This window comes from Heterocephalus glaber, unplaced genomic scaffold (assembly GCF_053883595.1).
Source record: "Heterocephalus glaber isolate CG9 unplaced genomic scaffold, H.glaber_assembly_v1.0 deba00001497, whole genome shotgun sequence".
In the NCBI taxonomy this organism is placed as follows: Eukaryota; Metazoa; Chordata; class Mammalia; order Rodentia; family Bathyergidae; genus Heterocephalus; species Heterocephalus glaber.
The window spans coordinates 9,657,951-9,678,900 of record NW_028258320.1 but is presented as its reverse complement, the minus strand read 5'-3'; the positions used below and the strand labels follow the sequence as shown (position 1 = coordinate 9,678,900).

The following is a 20,950-nucleotide window of genomic DNA, read 5'->3' as shown; positions in this document are numbered from 1 at the left end:
GGCTGGGATATAGCTCAGTGCAAAGGCCCTGGGTCCAATTTCTGGTACCAAATAAATAAATAAATGCAGGCTCCTGCTCAGCTCCGCACTGGTGGGCTGAAAGCTCCTCTGTCCCAGGCTTGAAGTGAGTATGGGTCTTGCCCCAAGGAGGCAAGGTGGCCCAGGGCCTGGGAGACAGGTGGCAGAGAAGGGCACAGGCTGCAGGACTCCTGCACCCGCCCCCCGTGACCCCCTCACAAGGACTCCTGACTTCCTCTTTTGCAGCTCCTGCCAGAACTCACCAATCCTGATGAGCTCCTTTCCTACCTGGACCCCCCTGACCTTCCGAGCAATAGCAATGACGACCTCCTATCTCTCTTTGAGAACAACTGAAAGCACCCCCATCAGCGTCATCCCTCCTACTCTGTCTCCTGCCCTGTCTGCCCCCCACACTTGCCCCCTGGGAGCCTGCGCCTCAGGCCGCCCCTCTCCGGGACCACAGGCTGGGCGTGGCTGGGGAAGGCTGTGTGGGACCGCAGCCAGCGCCCCCCTGAACACCCTGGGCCAGGGCTCACGGCCAGAGCAGGCCCTGAAGACGACCCGCTGAGGGGGCACAGCCCAGCGAGAGGTAGCTGACATTTTGGTGCCCCCAAGGTTCTTCCATTTTCTAAATTGGAGCCCTGCTCCCTGCTTCCTGGCCCAGAGCCTCCTTCAAGTGACAAGCCTGAGAGAGGGACCTTGGAGGAGCAGTGACAGTTGGCTGCAGTGAGACTGGCTGCCCACCACAGAAAAGCACAAACCCCTGGGAAGGAAAGAGAAATCTCTGGGCCAAGGGCTGTGGCTCTGGCCCCCAACCTCTAAGCCAAGAGATGCCCTGTGAACGCTCCCTCAGAAGGCAGAGAGAGGACACGGTTCTGTATCTGAGGGAGGGGCTGCCATTCCTGCTGGGGACTGGTGGGAAAGGGGGGTCATTGAAGGGCTCTGGCTCAGGAAACCCAGAGCAGGGCCCAGCCTTGAGGGGCAGAGAGAGTGTGCATGTGCATCCAGCTAGAGTGATTGTACCCTGGGCTGGGGACCATGGGGGATGTCACCAGACACTCACAACTTCACCCCAGGCCACTTGGTATTTGGTGACAGCTCTGGAGGACAGGAACGTCGCACTTGGACAGCAAGCAATCAGTTTCCCTTCCTGCATTGTTTCCCACCACCCACCCACTCTGCAAGACTTTCATGGGACATCCGTTCCCCTCCATGTCCTCTGTCCTGCTGGGTGGCCGCAGTGCAGCAGAGAGGCAGGGCCAGCACAGGACATGAGGCGTTGGTGGCAGAAGGAGCTCGGCACCCCCCCGTCTCTCCAGCCTCCCTGCCTGCCCATCTGTGCTCACTGTTGCATGCACCGCAGTGTTCCTGTGGCCACTCCCAGTGTCCCTGTGGCACCAGCCTCCCCCTCCTGAGCTCGCTTCACAAGAGCGAGCGGCCTCTGGTCTTCCTCCACTGCTTAACTCCATGCACTTCGGGGTCCCCAGGGAGCTGGTCCGTGTCCCCTGAGCCTCGGCCTGTAGTGATGCTAGGTTGTCCGGTCACTTGGGTCCCATCTGTAAGTTCTTTGCGCCCTTCCCTGCTGCCACCGCCCAGGGCTCTCTCCTTGCTGCCGTCCACTGTCGGTGTCCTCAGTCACCGTCACTCTCCCATCTCCCTCTGTATGGTGGGTGGTCCCCGGCACTCTTCTGTGGATCAAACCAGAAAGGTGGCCCCAGCTGTTGACTTGCAGTCACCGTACCAAGCGGCACAAGGTTTTCTGTAGGAGAGCTGCCATCACCCCGCCCCTTCTCTTCCTTTGTCCCTGTTGTCGTGGAGGTTTTTTCAAACAGTGTGTTGTTCAGTATGCAAATCACTTATTTTAAGAATCGCTTTTGTAAATATCTTTGTGAATATTTTAGTATTGTCTTTGATAATATTCGACATTTTCATGACCTGGTTATAGCCTTTGCTGGTGTTTTTAAAATACCTTGACTCAACAACAAAAACCGAGTCCTTTTTTTTAAAAAAACAAAAACAAAAAAAAGCAACCAGGGCTATTTGTACAGATGAGGGGCGAACAGAATGAGTGGCTTCATTGGAAGTTGGAAGACCAGGCAGCCCACTGTTGAGAGCCATCCCCAAATCAGCTGGTGGCTGTCCCTGCCCAGTGCCTGTGGCCTGGCAGGTGGCCACCCTCTGTTTCCGACCATCTGGAATGTTCAGCTGTAGACAAACTGACAAATGCCTTCTCTAGCAGCTCCTGCTTCCTGCCATGAGACTGCCCCAGAAAGACCTGGGGTCCCTGCTGGGTCTTGTCACAGTGTGCCCAGATCCTGCTCCCAGGCCTATCCTCAGCTTTCCAGTGCAGAGGTTCTAGCCGCTCACAGTAGTCCAGACTCCAGGCACCTCGCTGCCATCTCTGGGCTGGCACCTGAGGCTGGTTGCTTGGGTTCCCTCTCAAGCAAGCCTCCACCAGCAAGCTCATTACAGAGCTTCCCTTCCAGCCGGCTCCAATCCATGGTGCCTGCAGCCCTTGCTCTGGGACCAGAATGACAGGTGCTCAGCCAGGGTGTAAGGGACAGGCAGCAATCACTGAGGGCTAACTGGTCCCTGGGCAGTCACAGGTGCAGGTCAAGGCAGCAACATGGGCAGAGGCAGGCCCGAGCTCTGGAAAGATCCTTCCCTGATGTTTTCAGACAACGACTTGCAGCCATAAATGACCTCCGCAAAAACGAGGCCTCAGCAAGCCACCTTCCCATGACAAGCATCAGCCCACCCATGGCACGATTCTGCCGCCACTCCACAAGACAGACTGAGAGCCAGCGGGCAGGCGGAAGGGCCTGGAACAGGCAATCACCCCCATCTCCTTGGTTTGAAGCTTTACCATGTTCCCTGTAGCCATTTTATTTTTTAAGAAACTTCTAATACTTTCTCTCTGATGGAAGCCCTAACCCCCAGAGAGCTACAAGTCTGCTCCCAATGGGCCTTGGGCCCAACTGGTCCAGACAGGGCAGGTGAGCAGCAGCGACTCAAGGGACGTGTGTACATATGTAAATGAGAAATAGACCTGTCAACAAATGCATTCATTTCTCTCGGAATGTGTATTGTTTTTATTTTACGAAATAAAACAAAAAAAATGGCTTGGAACTCCATTTTAACGTGGAAAAACTAGATCCTGTTTGTTAGCGTTTGTGAGTTTTCCACCTCTGTCTCACTCATGTAATATACTCTGACCTGTGTGGAAAGGCAGTTCTGTTCTGTTTTTATTTTACCTACATGTACTATTTAGCTTCAGTGTACTTAGTCCTACCACCTGTGTATTTTTAGGGTGCTATGGAAATAATGAAAAGAAACGGGGATTTCAGAAGACAATTGTAACCAAATTCATACTTTGTATAATTTTTGATATCATGATCGCAGGTGATTCACACATATCCACATCCACACACCCACCAGTGCAGCCTGAAGTGATTCCCACAGACCATCATTGTCTTTGTACATCATATGTACAATGCAAAAATCATTTCATACTTTAAACTGCTCAGAAAACTAATTGTGATTTCTAGTCTTGCAAAGCTGTATGTAGTTAGATGATGTGACAACCTCTAATATTTATCTAATAAATATGTATTCAGATGAAACCTGTATATTAGGTGTTCATGTGGTTATTTTGTATTTAAAGATCAAATTATTTGACTATTGCTAGACATTTCTATACTCTTGTAACACTGAGGTATCTCATTTGCCCATGTTAATTTTTTTCTAAATAAATGGACAAAAATGAAGGTTTTGGTGAATTAGCTATTTTGTGGCTGTGAAGGAGCGGTCTGGGTGTTTTCTGCTTTTGTTTTTAAACCACCACCCCTGTCCCGTCATTGTGCACACACAGGAATGGAGTCTTTTGGAGTGATTTGGAAGACACCTGTCTGTTGTCCCTGCAGGAAGCCCTGGGCCCTGGGACGGGCCTCCTTCTGGAGGGACCCCATCTCCAGTGGGGCAAAGGGAATGGGTTGGACATGGGGCCTGAACAGGTCCAGATCATTCTGTGGTGCTGGGGACATGGATGACTAAGCTAGCTGATGGTGGTCTTGTCTCTGACAGTCCCTTGTGGATTAAGGAACAGAAACCTACGGATGTTGAACCACACTGGATACTGTCTTAAGCATCCAGGGATGAAGAATGGAGGCCCAGCCCGGCACACTAGCAAGTGAAGAGCTCATAGCTGCTCTCCCTATGGCCCAGGCCTCACTGTCTCCATCTGGAGACGGCTCCATATGGGGTCTTCTACCCAGGCTGCAGTTCTCTCCAGCCTTATAGCCTGAGCACCCAGCACAGACTACTTCTGGGTTTCCAATTGAAGTTTTGGGAGAGTGAATCTGGTTGACAGCAGCCCACCACTGCCCTTCTTCCACTTGGCCTGACCGCTTGGCCCTGACTACTTCGACAGCGGCTGGGCGGACACCCCAAATAATGTACCAACCTTGCTATCCGATAGGGGTCTTGGGGTTATTTCTAGGTTGTCGGTATCCTGAACACAGACTTGAGCAGAACATTCAAAAGGAGTAACTAGAGTGAGTTTAATTAAAGCAAGAGGTAAAGGTCCACTCCACAGGGTGGAAGTGGGCCAGTGAGAAAAGCTCAAGACCCTCATAGAGGCAGCACCGGGTCTCAGGGTCCTAGGATTATATTATTCGAGGATCCACAGTTGGGAATTGACGGGACCCACGGTCTCACAGGGTACATGACAGTTGGCGCTCCTGTCTTGGGGAGAGGGAGGGTTGACCATAAGATGTTTTTAGAGGAAATGTCATGGTGTCCAAAGCCCATGGGAATGGGGTCAAAACTGCAATGCAAATGAGGTTGGACAAGGTCGTGTATCTTGGGGTATGCACATGCTTGGGGGTTTTGGGGGAACAAGATGACCTTTATTGACCTGATGTTTTGACACAGTCCCATAGCATCTTGTTTGCATGTCCTTGCTCTACCTCTTGCTTCCCAAGACTCTGGAGGGTCCTTGGGCCGAGGCAATGGGATGACCTGTAGGGACTGGGTGCCAGGAAGTCCCCACCTCTGGGCCTGTGCTTGGGTGCCCAGAGTTTCTCCTGGGGGTTGGAAATGGAAGGGGAGGGGAGGGTTTATGTTACAAATGGGATCTTGGTCACTGCTGAGCCACAGGCACTGCCCTCTACTAGCACTGCCCAGCAGTGACTTCCTCCAAGCCGCCACACAGGGAAAGGGTGGTTAGCATAGCAGGGGAGCTCCCCAGACAGGCAAGCCCCACTGCCCATTGCCTTAGAGCAGTGACCCGGTCCAAGAAGCTGTAAAACCAGCATGGTGGGATGTGGCCAGTAGTTTTTGATGAATTAGTGGAAAATAGAATAGAAAATATCAGGATTATACTCTAACAGAGAGCAAGGATTGTATCAGGCAACTTCGGGGGTGCAGTGACCAGGCACTGAGTAATGATACAAGTTTTTTCTTGTGAGTTGAGGGGGTTTTTTGTTTTGTTTTGGAGGTTTTTTTTGGTACCAGGGATTGAACTTGGGTCCTTGCGCTTGCGAGGCAGGCGGCAGAACCACCGAGCTAAATCCCTGGCCCTGAATCTTGTGAGTTGTGGTTAAAAATAGTTTGAGGGCCGGGGATTTAGCTCAGTGGTTCCGCCACCTGCCTCGCAAGCGCAAGGACCCAAGTTCAATCCCCAGTACCAAAAAAAAAAAAAAATTGTTTGAATGCCATTGCCTTAAAGCCAAGAAGTGGATGAAGTAGGACCAGGGAGGGAGGACAGTGTGCTCCCCAACTGCAGATCAAAACAAATCTTCCTGGTGTGTGAACTTGGCATCCTGAAACCAGGAACAGACACTACCCAATCCAGTCCTGTGGCAACCACGAGGCTGCACAGAGATCAGCTGGTCCAGCTCAGCTAACACCGAGAGGGTTCCTCCTGCTGCAGGCCTGTGTCTGGAATGACAAAGTTCCACCAAGAAAGCCCAGAGGAAGGCCTGGCCTGGAGAGGTTGGAGCTCAGCCTCCCCACACCCAGGGTTGCACACAAGAGTCATTCTGCCCAGCCCACCTCTCAAAGCCTCCAGGACTGCGGGGTGCCACTGGGGGAAATCATTCAGCCCCGCAGGTGAGCACCAAAATACAAGGTCTCCAGCTTCACTGAGTCCTCAGGACCTCCAAAAACTTAGTCCCTTTTGCCCATTTCCTCAGAATCTGCTGATCTGGTGTGTACACCTTAAATCCTCCTGACTCCCTTTTGGCTTCTCTTGTCTCTTTGAATACTATAACATTTCTGGCAACCACAAGGGACTGGAGATGACAGAATGCTGTCTCTTTTGCCTGCAGACCCGAGAGAGGCCCAAGCTGTGGTAAATTTGAGACCTTCAGCCTGGAGAGAGAATCAGCCCTCCCATAGCCCAGAATCTCCGCCCTGTCTGTGCAACAGAACCTGTTGGGATTCAGGACTATTCTGGGACAACAGTGTGCTACAGGACCACGGTGGAACCTGTCCCATTAGGACACAGGGGGGACTGATCATCTCCCTGGGTGTACCAAATACTCCGAATCAAGGGCAGTCAGACAAAACCTACAGCCCCAAGTGGAATGCAGGGGTGGCCCAAGGTGGGAATTGCTCTCTAACAACTTGAGGGACAGTCCCACAATGAGAGTGACTAGAAAAGGGGGGGTGACAAGTAGTTAGACTCAGAAGTCATACAAAACTCACACCCAGGTGTACTGAGTAGCTGGAGTCAAAGGGAGTTAGGCTAAACTTATACACAGGCTAAAAAAAATGAGATAAGAGAAATGTATTACTGTGTGTGAGTGAACAAAATAAAGTGTGTGAATTTGGCGGGTGTGAGAAAAGTATATAATTGTGTGTAAATGAGCAGAGTAGAGTGTATAAATCCAAGGTCACCTGTGCTCAGCTGGTGACTGGGGGAGGGAGGTGATCTAATCAGCCTAAAAACAAAAGTAATTGAGAGATTTATTTGCTCTGTGAAGGGAAAAGACATGAGAAAAGCTGCTTAGCTTCAGTGCACCTGGATATACAGGCAGAGCACTGCAAACAAGCTATTTAAAAAAAAAAACCACCCTGTGAAATGAGGTGATGATAGCAACCAGCCTGGATGGGGACCAAAACTAAGAGAATGTCTGAGCAACTGCCTGGTCTGGCGACTGGGCTGAGACCAGTCCCAAGGCGGAGAGATTTAGATCCAGCTGTGCCTACCAAGGTGAAAAGGACAAAACAAGGGCCATCCTTTTATTTCAAAGCACCAGAAAGCACAGAGTGAGACGATGCAAGGGACACTCCTGGCTTTAGGAGTCCCAAGGCCAATGCTTGCTGGGTCACCAGGCTGGCCTGGCAGCCTGAAGGTGTCTAAAAGCCAGAGCGGCCCCAGCATGGGGCTGACTGGTCAAAGCTAAACAACCGCGACTATGTCACGACCTGCAAAAAGAGGTTCTACAGGAGAAGTCACACTAAAAAGTTTAGCTGATTGATAGGTATACTTTTGGTTTCCAATTTGAGTTGATGTTCTTGTTTAATTGGTGTGCTTAAAACATCCCTTGTGTATTGCAAATTTTTGAATTGTAATTACAGGGTTAACTTGCTCTCCTCTCTGTCTCTGTTGACAAGAACACTAATTCAAGGTCACTTTGAGGTCTGTTGGCAGCCCGTCAAATTAAAAATGTAACAATCTAAAAACAGAGTTACAGAGAGAGAGAGAAAAAGAGAGAGACAGAAAGACTTTAAAATCTAAGCAGCTGCAGCTAAGTTTGTTATAGAAGGTTTATAGTAAATAAAACAGAGAAAAACATTTTAAAAGGCTATCAGCATAAAAAATATGATATGAGAAAATTTGATATGAAAAGATTTTATATGATAAAAGTTTTGTCCTGTTAAAAAGATAAAAAGAGAGATAATGACAAGACTGGAAACCTTATGAATGTCAAGAGAAAGCATGTGGAAATAATTTATAAAAAAATGTATGTTTGCTTGTTGGTTTGGTAAAAGCCCCTGCTGTTCCTTCCAAAAGCTCCTTGTTCCTCAAAAGACTCAAAAATATGTGTGGTTGACTGTTAATTTGATAGAGTTCAAGTTATCCCTATAACAAAAGTACTTGAGAAAATAATTTGCGTCAAAACAGAGTAGATATAAGAGAAAAGGCACCAAACCCCACCCCACTAGGATATATATTAAAGAACTTTTTAAAAAGGCTATTTGGAGGGCTATAGAGTAAAGCTGACCCCCCAAAGGTTAAAAACTCTTTATAAAATAAATTGACCCTTCTTTGATACAGGGTGACAAGCTGGGGTGAGGGGAAATGGCTGTATATGAAGAGTGATAACACTAGGGTGATAACTGGGAGTAAAGAATAACCGGAGCACCCACTCCCTTTAACCCAGGGGCAACTGAAAATCAGTGCATGGGAAATGTGGCTTTTGTGGGACAGGCACAGGGCAACATTAGGGAAAAATTACAAAAACTAGAGAGTTTTGCTGGCATAAATGCTCCTCAGCTCATAGAAGTGATCAGTAAGGTGTATGTTCACCGTGATCAGGAGACAAAACAGACAGCTGACCAGAGGCTTAAAAAAAGACAAACCTGCTGGCAGCAGCACTCTCAGAAAAAAAGATAGAAGACATAAAGAGACAAGGACAGGGGCCAGGGATGTAGCTCAGTGGTTCTGCTGCCTGCCTTGCAAGCACAAGGTCCTGAGTTCAATCTCTGGTACAAAAAAAAAAAAAAAAAAAAAAAAAAAATCAGCGTCTATGATGTAAGAGTTTGGACATTAGAAGGATAAATGTCCAAAAAGTAAAAATAAAAAAGATGAGGGGGAGTAGAAGACAGGGGACCATTCCGCAAAAGGCCACTACCACAGGGAGCAAGGCACTGATCTAATTGGACTTGCAGGAGCTGAAGGTTATGAGGACTAGACCAGACCAGGCTCCATCTCTTAGGGCCCCCAGGGGCCTATGGTCAAAATGACTGTGGGGGGCCGATTGATGAACTTAATGGTAGAGAGTGGAGTTGAACATTCCGTGGTGACACAGCCCATTGGACCATTGTCCGAAAACCCCGTGAGTATTGTTGGGGCTGGAGTTCCAGAAAAGAGGTCATTTTTCTGGCCCAAGAGGTGCATAATAGGAGGAACAAAGATCTGACATGAGTTCCTATACCTTCCAAACAGCCCAGTTCCCTAGCTGGGAAGAGACTTGCTTCATAAATTACAAGCCCAAATTGCTTTTGGACCACAAGGAAAAATGACTTTAAATCTGACCCACCCAAAGGCTACAGTATTAACCCTCACTGACCCACAGGCTGGGGAATAAAGACTGTATTCTGACAAGCCACCCCAGCTGGGAACAAATGAACTGTATGGGCTGACATAGACAGTTCCTAGAATATGGGCTGAAGATAACTCATTCAGAGTAGCTGTAAATCAGGCTCCAGGGGTTATGGAACTAAGACTGGGGGCAACTCCTGTAGGAGTTCATCAATACCTCCTCCCCCAGAAAGCTATACAAGGCATCCAGGAACACTTAAAGAGACTTACAGAAAATAAAATCTGGGTCAAGTGCCAGTCTTCTTGAATACCCTACTTTTGCCAGTACATAAACCAGGGAATAATAAATGCTATAAACCAGGCTACTGAAACCATACACCCAACGGTGCCAAACCCATATACACTAATGGGACTCATCCCAGGAAGTGCTGCCTGGTTCACTTGCCTGGACTTTAAAATGCCTTTTTCTGTCTCTGCTCGACATCAATCAGTCAACCCATTTTTACCTTTCTATGGGAGGACCTGGTTACTGGCGTAAAAGAAGAGCTCACTTAGACTAGGCTTCCCCAGGGGTTTAAGAACTCCCCTATGATCTTTGGGGAAACGCTGGCCACTAATCTCAAAGCTTGTCTTATGCCAGGAAGTGACTGTGTTTTATTACAATAGGTAGAAGATCTTTTTGCAGCCCCCTCTCAGGAGGACCATCTCCAAGAGACCAGAAATCTTCACTTGCTCTGGAAGGCCAGATATAAGGTATCAAAGAAAAAGGCCCAAATTTGCTAACAAAAGGTCAGATATCTGAATTTTATAGTAACAAAAGGAGAATGTCAACTGGGCACTAAACAAAGACAAGCTGTCTGTGCCCTCCCAACCCCAACTACCAGATGCCAGATAAGAGAGTTTTGGGGAGCGACAGGTTTCTCCCGCATCTGGATACCTAACTTCTCACCCATGGCTAAGCCCTTATATAAGGCTACCAAAGGAGGAAAAGAGCTCCTCCTCTAAGAAGCTAAACAGGAGAGGGCATTCAAACAAATCAAAACATCCTCAACCCAATCTCCAGCCCTGGGGCTGCCAGACATAACCAAGCCTTTCTTTCTCTACGTCCACGAATGAAAGGAAATATTCATAGGGGTCCTGATACAGGTTGTGGGATCCTGGCATTGCCCAATGGTGTACTTGTCAAAACAAATGGACTCTGTGGCCCTGGGGTGGCCTCCATGCTTTAAAGTGCTTGCTGCCACTACCCTGCTGGTGCAGGAAGCTGAGAAGCTGACTCTGGTATAGCAACTGACTATTTGAGTGTCACATTCAGTCACAACCTTGATGGACCAGCGAGGACACCATTGGATATCAAACCCAAGAATGATTCCATATTAAGGGCTCCTATGTAAAAATCCCTGCATAACCTTAGAGACTACAAACATTCTTAATCCAGCTACTTTGCTCTCAGTTATGCTCTGAGCCCCTTTTCATGACTATGTAAAAATCATGGACAAAATATTCTCAAGCTATCGCTTCTCGGCCTTTTGGCTAAGATCAAGTGTAATATTCTCAAGCCAGGGAGATCTCACAGATTGCCCTCTCAGAGACCCAAATGTTGCTGGAAGGGGCCCAATGGAGAAGATATGCAATGATGACATTAGACTCTGTGATAGAGGCCCGACCTCTGCCTACCAAAATCTCAGCCCAGCAGACAAGAAACAAAAGTCAAAACAACTTACATCTGCATGGATTCCAGATATGCCTGTACAACATTACATGTACACGGGGATAAAACATATATATATTACAAAGATGATACATTGAGGGCCCCCCAAAAGGTGGCTATTATAACTACAGAGGACATCAATGGACTGGGACAGTAAAAAACAAAAAAACAAACAACACCCCCCAAAACAGACAGAGAAACAAAACAGGCTGCTATGGCAGCTCCCCAACATGAAGGAGGGGTTCTGACCATAATCTTCATCCCAGAGCCTCCTCTCCCAGAGACCCCAAGCTACTCTTCAGATAAAAGAGCCTAACTTACCGAAGAAACCAGAAAGTATATTTTAAAATGATGAAAGTTTGATGATGGGAGGCTAGCCATCCCCCAAGTACTGGGCCCCAAGTTTGTAAAACAAAAAACACATTAAAAACGTTAGGAGGCCACCTTTTCTATGTACCATGGCTCACTGCCATCACTTAGGCTGTTTGTGAACAATGCTTAACCTGTGCCCCAAACAACCCAAGACAGAAGCCCATCTGACCCCTGAGTATCCAGGAAAGGAGAGCTGCCCCATATAAAAACCTACTTATGGACTTTACTAAATTGCCTCAAGCCAGTAGCTATCATATGTTGTCACTTTCATGCACCTTCTCAAAATGGATTGACACCCTCCCCATCCGAACAAAAAGAACACAAGAAGTGACCAAGGTACTGTTAAAAGACACCATCCTGAGACTTGGACTGCCTTAGACCTTGGGGGTCACACCACAGACCAACAGTCATAGCCGAGATAGTCCATGAGCTCACACAAATGTTAAAGATAGAACAGAAGCTTCAACAGCTTACTGGCCACAGAGCTCAAGAAAAATAAAGCACATAAACTGGACACTTAAAGAATTATTGAAAATATATTGTCAAAAAAACTCACTTGAGATGAGATCAAGTCCTGCCCATGGTCCTCCTCCAAGTCCAGTACACCCTTACCAAACAAGCTGGTATTCCCATTATAGAATTTTGCTCAGCTGGCCACCCTCAATCATAGGTCAAATTAAGAGTAATCTTTATAAACTAAAAAGATTGTCCCTGAAAAAATGAATACAGGCTTTAGAATAGCTCTACAAGATATACATAGCTGGATGCAAGAAAAAAATACACATAAGCATAACAAACACAGTACAGCTATTCAAACCTGAGGTCTTTGTTTGAGTCTAATAATAATAATAATAACAACAACAATAATAAAATAAACCCAAAAACCCTAGGCCCCATTTGGGATGGGCCTCATACTATAATCCCGTTTTCCTCCATTGCTGTTAAAATGACAGGAACTGTGCCTTAAATCTACCACAGCCGACTAAGGCCAACTGCTTGAAACAAATAGACCTGCCAACAGGATCCAGACCACCCAAACCAGCTGGTCCTGCAACATGATCAGGCTGCCACCAAAGATAGCCCTGGTCTGGTCACTCTGGAAGCTGACCCGTCCATACATGGCCGAAGCTTGAGGATCAACATAGAGTCACAACGACAACTTAAGTTTCTTATCCTCTTTGTTATAATTCTCCCTTGCCTCTTACCCCTACTTGTCAAAAACATTGAGTCAATCATAGAGACTATGATAGACAAGGACACCACCACTCAACTGATGGCCTTAACCAAGTACCAGCCTCCTGCTCAGTAGGTTGTACTGAGCACCCCCTTATGACAAAAATTGCTAATAATAATAATGATGATGTTCTCTAGCAAAATTTGTTATAAAGAGCATCAAAGGGAGGAATAAAACAGGACTCAAAGAAAAACAATTTCTTCCCAGCCTTGGGCAGTCCCCCACCCCCATCACCCCCTCTCCCTTGTAGCTGTAACTCCTTGTTCTGGTACAGACAAAATTAACAACTATTGATATGGAAAAGTTTTAGATAACTTAATAGATTGAATATTAAGGTAGTTGTAGAAGCAAAATAAGTAATGTGTTCTTTTAAGATTTGCTTTTCCTGTAACTCCTTGTTTAAGGTGAGGATTATCTGACTCTAACCAGTAACTTCATTAACCTAACAAAGTTACCATGCCAGGGTGAATTTACAATATATATGGCCTATCTTGTGTCTGTGACTTGTAAATAGGAACTGGAATTGTATTTACATATCAAAGACCACTAGGGATGAGATAATGGCTAAAAAGGATATAAAAAGGGAAATGCTGAACAAAGGGGGTGCGGATATGGACCAGATTGGTTTCTGGCATTCCTGTCCGCTGGCGAGAAGAAATTTGAAATTTTATTATTTTATCCAAATTCTGTGTCTCTGTGTATTTCTTTCCAAGATTTCTGCAACACTATGTCCTATAAACAAAGTTTATGACACTCCATTCTCATATGATTCATAAGACCCTGTCTTCTTTCAAGGCAAAGTTACAAAACTGTCTGCCCTTGTCCTGTTCTGGTAAACCCACTTGCTACATCACTACAAAGACTACTCCCTTTGACAAAAACCTATAAAAGCTGGAACTTTTCTTTGTTCAACACTTGGCCGTTTTAGACTCAGAGTCTGCCGAGCTGGTGTATACACCTTAAATCCTCCTGACTCCCATTTTATCTCTCCTGTCTCTTTAAATTCTACAACAGAAAAGGGCCAGGGATTTGTGGTTTCACCACCTGCCTCGCAAGCACAAGGACCTGAGTTGGATCCCCGGTAACAACAAAACAAAAACAAAAACAAAAAAACTCTACAACAGGGGGACATCTGGATATAAGCCATAACATCACCCCTGAGAGTTTCAAGTTCTCCACCTCCCCTCTGTTCTTCAGTGGCCAACACCCTGATCTCTGCTGCATACAATCACCTCCTGGTGACCACACCAAGGGACAGCTAGGTACAGACTCTTGCCTGGCCTGGTGACCCCACAGCCCAGGTGAATTGTTCAGATCTGCCACAGTGATCACCTCTCAGTCACAGTGTGACCTCCTGGAGCCATGCCTTCCTGTTTTAGCCTGCCAACCAGAACTCCCCACAGAAACCTGTTTGGATAACACCATGGACCTAACAAAGGTGTCACTCACCAGTCCTTCCTACAGGCTGTCCCTGTCCTCCATGTGGGTGGCCTCCAGGAGTGCCTTTCAGGATGCATAAGTAATGCAATCTTTATTTCTGCCTGTGTTGCTCTTAATCACGAAAGGGATGTTCTCCATCTTAAAGATCCTAAATTACAACCCCTATCTGAGTCTCTGCTGCTAGTGAAGGAGATCCAGGACAGAGGTGCTGGGAGTGGACAGAGGGGTGAGGCAGGCCCCAAGGAAAGGACACCCTAGCCGGACTCCTGCCCAGGTGGTAATGGAGATCCAGCAGGTAGGGATTGGCAGTCCCAGGCAAGAAGTGGCAGTGCATCCACTGTGGTGAACTGGGCTGGTGTTTCAGAGGAAGGAGAGAAAATGACTAGGTATGAAGACTATGGAACTGGGTGGCTATTGCTGAGTGTCAATGATGCACTGAAGAAAGGAAATTGCAGATGCACATTTCTCAACTGACAATTTTAAACGAAGTATGAGAATGAGAAGAAATCACTTGGCAGGAAGCATCAAGGGCAGGGAGAGTGAAGATGAGGAGGAAGACTTTATTGCAAAAGCACCAGAATGTCAAAAAAGGCTGAATTCTTCATCAAGGCCGGTCTGCTCTACCAAATCAAGCCCCTAATGGTGGGGAGAGGGAGGCTTCTAGTGTTGGGATGGGGACTGTCACAACAGCACCTCTACCTTGGCACACATCTGTGGCTACATGGAGGGCTTACAATGGCCAGATGACACAGAAAAAATATTCCCAAGCTTGGTTCACAGATGGGTCGAGTTGGAAAATGGGTGCCAGCCAAAAGTGGGCTGCACCTGCACCCAAGCCCACCGTGGAGAAGAAGTCTCTGTGGCAGGTTGAGCTTTGCACAGAGCATCTGATCATTTGCATGGCAGGACCAGTGCCTAAGATAAGGATGTACTTGTGGGTGGTATCAAATGTCTTAGTGAGTGGTCAGAGGCCTTCAAAGAGCAACTCTGGGCTATGAGAGATGAGGAGGACTGAGAAAGAGGAATGTGGGAAGAGCCACCCATTCCATTCTGTCACAGGGCAGGAGTCTATCCATCCCTGTGGCAGGAGAGCCATTGCTTAGGAAGGAGGCCAGAGGCCTTGGCCATGGATATCAGCCAGTCTCTGACCCTGCCCTTGCCTCCCCTGAGTGCTTGCACAATATGGGCTCATGAGCAGACTATCACAGTGACAGTGACAAACCTAAACATGAACCCAAAAGCCAGGGCCCCCTTCTCATCAAGGCTGATCTAGCTACTGATATCACTGAATGGCAAACTGTCATCAACAGATCCTAAAATGAACCCTGTGGTACAATAATGTCCCAGAAGGAAACCTACTAGCCATTCAGCAGCAGGACATGTACAATAAACCATAATGAGAAGGCAGAGTCCCCTTGGCCAGAAAGCACCCATGTTCTGGATGTGGGATGGGCTGACCCTGTCCTTCCAGTAGAGCCTTGACCTGAGGTTCTCAGAGGGAGAAATTCATTGCCATAGGCTCTCATACAACAGCACTACAGACCAAGAGATAAGCCACAGCAAGAGCAGTGAGTACTGACCGTTGGATCCAGTGGTCCTATCATGTGACACGCTACCCAGCAGCTGCCAACCTCGAGAGAGTAGAATGGCCTCCCAGAGATGCAAGTTGGAGGTGACAGCTGTGAAGAGAAAGGAGATGGTTTGCTATCCTTCAAGGTACCCTGCATTCCCTAAGTCAATGGCCTTTAATAGGCAGGTGAATTGACCTAATGTGGTAAGCAGAAGAAGCGGCAACATTGTGCTGTCTACCACAGTTCCTCTGACTGGCTGCCACATCTGTCCCCAGATGCTGTGAGTGCTGATTCTTGAGAGTTCATAGTGCTCCCTGCTCTGGAGAATCGCCCTGAGGTGACATGAGATCTCTTTGGAACTACACTCCTCAAATGGCCCATGAGCAATGGCTGGCTAGTCCAGAGTATAATAGACCAGCTCTCTTGCCTTGAGAAGGGTACACTGTGGTCTGATCCATGCTCCCAAGACCTTGTTCTGTGACCCAGCCAAGGGGAATCTTGCCTTGAGACCCTAACATTATTCTCCTCTTCCCCCTCCTTACCCAGCTCTGCTCACTCCTACTGGCTGTTTCTGGATGGCCATCCCTCAAGAAATCATGGCAGGCTCTGCCACTAGAGTGGTTCCTCCAAGACCAGCAGCTTCTTTCATGCCTTCTCTAAATGTTAGTCTTAGACCCTTTTCTCAGTTCATGGTCTCTTCCTATACATCTCAACCTGTCCTATAACTTCAACCAAGAAGTTTGATGATTCCCTGTCTCTTTCATTTGCTATCTCCACTACATTCCTAAAGCCATTACAATGACCCAAGTCCACCTACAGTTTTCATTGGTACAACTTCACAGCTTCCTATCTTGTCTCTTAGCTCTATCCTTATTCTCTTTGGATCCCTTGTAGTACAGATGTATCTTAGTTACTTTCTCATTGCTAGGACAAATTACCTAACATCCGCAAGTTATAGGAGAAAAGGTTTATTCTGGCTCACAGTTTGTAGAGATTTTGGTCCTGATTGGCTGGCTCCAAAGGTGGCATGGCAGAGGGAATAGCAGAGGCAAAACAGCTCATGCCGTGTGAGCTGGAAGCAGACAACGATAAAGGGAGGAAGGAGAGAAATAGGCCCTTCGGGGCCATGCTCACAGTGACTCACCTCCTCCATCCAGACTCCACCTCCCAACATCACAGTTAGCTATGAAGTCACCTGTGAACTGATCCATTAGTGAGTACCACACCCCCATGATCCAGTCATCTCCAAAAAGCCCCACCTACGAGCACATGAGGCTTTGGGAGGACATCTAGACACAAGCCATAGCAAGATGCTAGGGTTTGTGTCCCAAAGGACCATGAGCTGGAATCTTGGTCCCCAGTGGAACAGTATCAAAGGGGGGTGAGACCTTCAAGAGGTGGGGCCTAGTGGGAGGTGGCTGGGTCATGAGTGCCTTTGTGAAGGGATAAATGCTGGTCTCACTGCAGTGGAATAGCTTCTGGGGGTGAATTATCAGAGTGAGCACAGGCCCACTCTTTCTCTTGCCATGTTCTCTCCCCCCACCCACACCCGGGCCATCCACTTTGTTATGACGCAGCCAGAACCAAACCGAGGCCAACCAGATAGGGCTGCCTGATCATGGACTATTACCCTCCAAAACTAAATGAGCTAAATAACATTCTTTTATTTGTAAAGCACCCAGTCTCTAATAATTTCTTATAGGAATACAAAACAAAGACAAGAGGCTTCTGCCACTCCTTCATATTTGGATCTCCTAACCTTCCATAAACTGGGGAATATTATGCCTCCCTGTCTCTCCAGGTGGGCCCATGTGAATTGTTCTGAAAAATGGGTTGTGAGCCTAAATAAAGTGTGTCACTTCTAGGCCAAAGCATGCATTGCCATTGTGAGGCCCTACCCGATGCTCTTCCCCTGCCACAGTGGCAAGAAAGGGGACAGTCACAGAATTCTGGAACCTCTGTCAGGCTGGATCCCTGAGCGACCTGTGACCCTGAGCCTTTCTCTGGTCTGCACTGGAAATGTAGTTTAAATAAAAAAGAATCTTGTTTATGGTAAATCAAGTAAATGAGAGTCAACTTGTTACTATAGCAAAGCCTAGCCTGTTTTGATGAGTCCACCCATATTGCTAATCATGAACACGTGAGGTGCTATACTAATTGCCTTACTTCCTTAATTTTTCTTTATTAAAACAAAGGCATAAGGCATTACAGAAAAGAGAGGTAAGGAACAGAAGGGTGAAACACAAACACCATTGGTCATCCATAGGGATTTTTCCAAGGCTCCTGTCAGATAACAGAACCCAGGGATGTTGAAGTTCCTCACATAGGATGGTATATTTGCATATAACCTGCACACATCCTCCCATCCTCTTTAAGTCATCTCTAGATTAATTATAATACTGAAGGCAATGTAAATAAGACACCACTAGGTGTAGCATTGTTTAGAGAATAATGACAATAGTCTCTACATTTTTATGATTGACCGAATTTTTTTCAAATGTTTTCAATCCATGGTTGGTTGGATCCACAGGTGCAGGACTCATGGATACAGAGAGCTGACAATGATTTACTGAAATAGGAAGTTCAAACCCAAGTGCCTAGAATACCAGATAGGGAAAGGCACATGGTGAATAAGCCAGGTGTCACACACAATTTGCAGGTAAATTAAGTGCACAGGAATAGAAGTATGCTTTCCATTCCTTAAGACATAAGCTTTCTCCATGTTTCCCCCCAAAACAGTACCTTCTTGGTTTAGTGTTCATTTTGGTAAGAGATGGGCATGTGCTAGTTTTCTAGCACTGTCATAAATAATTACTACAAAATCTGTGGCTTAAAACAAGAAAAACTGAAGGGTGTTGTAGCATATGGCTATCATCTCAGCACTTGGGAGGCTGAGGCAGTAGGATCACTTCAAGTTTGGGCTATATAGTGATTTTGAGGCCAGCCTGAATGGTGGTACGTAGCAAGATTCTGTCCCAGAAAACAAGACCAACTTATTATCTTACATGTTCTAAGGTCAGACGTTCAAAACAGGTCTGACTGGGCTTGAAATCAAGGGGTCAGGTTTTGGCTCATGTGCTCATAACTAGATCATGGGGGTGTGGTACTGGATCACAGGTGTGTGATACTGGATTAATGACTGATTGGTTTAATATAGTTCTGGGTGTGGGCTATGGATTTACTAAAGAGGATAGACCCAAACTGGGTGTGGGTTGCACCAGCCAATAGGTTTGCAGCCTGGATGAAATATAAAAGGAAAGAAGAAGGAAGTCTTAGGGCCGGGGATTAAGCTCAGTGGTTTCGCCGCCTGCTGCGCAAGCACAAGGACCCAAGTTCGATCCCTGGTACCAAAAAAAAAAAAAAAGAAAGAAAGAAAGAAGGAAGTCTTGCTGCTTCCTGCCTACCCTGCCATGGACTGTAAACTGTTTCTCTTCTGCCATGCTATCCTGCCTTGGAGCCAGCTATGGACTGAAACCTCTACAAATTGTGAGCTATAATAACCGTTTGCTCCTTTAGCTTGTAGGTGTTGGATATTCTGTCCCAGCAATGAGAAAGTCAATAAGACAGGTCAGAAACATCATGTTCCTTTCTGGAGCTCTGGGAGATTATTGTTTTCTGGCCTTCTCCCTCTTTTATCTTCAAACCTAGTCATGGCTGGTGGAGTCTTTCTCACATCTCATCACTGACATGGACTCTTCTTTCTCCTTCTGCCACCTTGAAGGACACCTGTGATTACATTGGGCCCCAGGATAATCTCCCCACTTTAAGGTTAGTTGAGTAGTGACCTTTAATTCCATCTGCCACCCTAAATAACCTTTGCCATATGCTATGGCAAATTCACAGCCTCCAGGGCTGAGGATGTAAACATCGTTGTGAGAAATTATTCAGCCCACTATACATGGATACAAAAAATTATTTCTACTACGATAAAGCAGAACTGAAAACTGATGCTAGAGAATAGCAGGTCCTGGCTGGTACTTGGAGAGGCAGAGATTGTAGACAACTATAGTGGTGGTGGCAACCCAGGGCCATCTGCTTCTCTAGGTGTTTGTTGAAAAGCAAGGCTGCAGACCTAGCTGTTGCTCAGTCCTCTAATTTCTAAGAGGGCTTAGAAATGCAGATTTTAAAAAACTACAAACAAGCAAATAAAAATATGCACAGACACCATGTGTCCCAAATGATGCCCAGATATGGGCTGCATCTGCCTTGTTTGCCCCCAGCCCCCGATCTCTGACTCAGGACGCCCGATGGCGTAAGTGGCAGAACTGAGATGCAAGCTCGTCCCTGTGAGACTACAGAGGACCAAGCTTAACCACCATTTCTGCCCTGGAAAGACTATCCCTGACCAGAGCCAAGACTGCTCCCATCTCCTGCCTCTCCCATTCCTGAGCATCACCCTCTCTCTAGCCATCCTTACACACTACCCCATTTCTCATTGCTGTGGACATGCCCATGGCTGCCCATCCTCCTGGGATGCCTGGCTGGGCTTTGGTGAGCAACTGAGCACCCCCATCTGCCTTGGCTGGGAGCTGCCACCTGCCTCTGCTGAAGGGCATCCACACTTGTCAACAGGAGCAAGCTCCCTTGACCTGAGCCCATTGGACCCGGATGGACACCTGACCTGAGGACCAGCTGGCCAATGAGTGATCACATTACCTTCTCTGTCAAGAACTTTCCCTGTGGCACCAGGACTGTGGGATGTTGAGTTTGAAGCCTGGCTGCCTCTCTGGCTTCCTCTTCTGCTCTTGAGGGGCCTGTTACAGGCTCCATCTTTGTCTTTGACTTATTCTCTCCCTCTCCAGACTACATCATTTCCCTTTTCCTTAAAATGAATTTTCTGATATCAAAAGTTAAGTCTTCTGACCCCTGCCCTTAGAACAAAATGGGATTTCTACCTTTTAACTAAAAGGATGTCTGTTAAAATGGGAATCTATGTCAGACAAAGACAGGGTCCCACTTCAGTGGCCTTGGGAGGCCTCTCTTCCTATGACTACTGCCCATTGCACAGGACCTCATATCTTCCCCAACAAGCAAGAGAGACTGTCCTGTCAGGGTGCAGTAGGGAGGTGACAGAGACCCACAGGCCCTGCCCTTGGCAGCTCCCAAGACTTTCCCCTTGGGTTGGTTTTGTAGCCTGGTGTTCAAGTAAGCTTCTGACTCCCAAGGCACATTAGATGTGCTGCCCACCAGCACCTCTCTCTCTCGGAACAAGACCAACTTTCCTTTGGGACTCACTCTGTTCCTCTTTCTGCCTCTCCCTCCTCCAGGAGCTGGGCCTTACTGCTGTAACAGACACATGCTGAAATTCCCTCTATTTGGCTGGCAGATGGGGA

At 47.2% G+C, this 20,950-nt stretch overlaps 1 protein-coding gene across 9 annotated transcripts in view; it reads left to right on the top strand.

Moving 5' to 3' along the window:
• Zmiz1 (zinc finger MIZ-type containing 1) overlaps positions 1 to 3,647 on the top strand; it is a 191,988-nt gene extending 188,341 nt beyond the window's left edge. For all 9 annotated transcript variants that reach the window (XM_004846386.4, XM_004846387.4, XM_004846383.4 and 6 more), the window contains one exon: positions 265 to 3,647. In XM_004846386.4, coding sequence (XP_004846443.1) covers positions 265 to 372 — 108 coding nt within the window. In that variant the 3' untranslated portion in view covers positions 373 to 3,647. The remainder of the gene's footprint in view (positions 1 to 264) is intronic.
• The last annotated feature ends 17,303 nt before the right edge of the window (positions 3,648 to 20,950 follow it).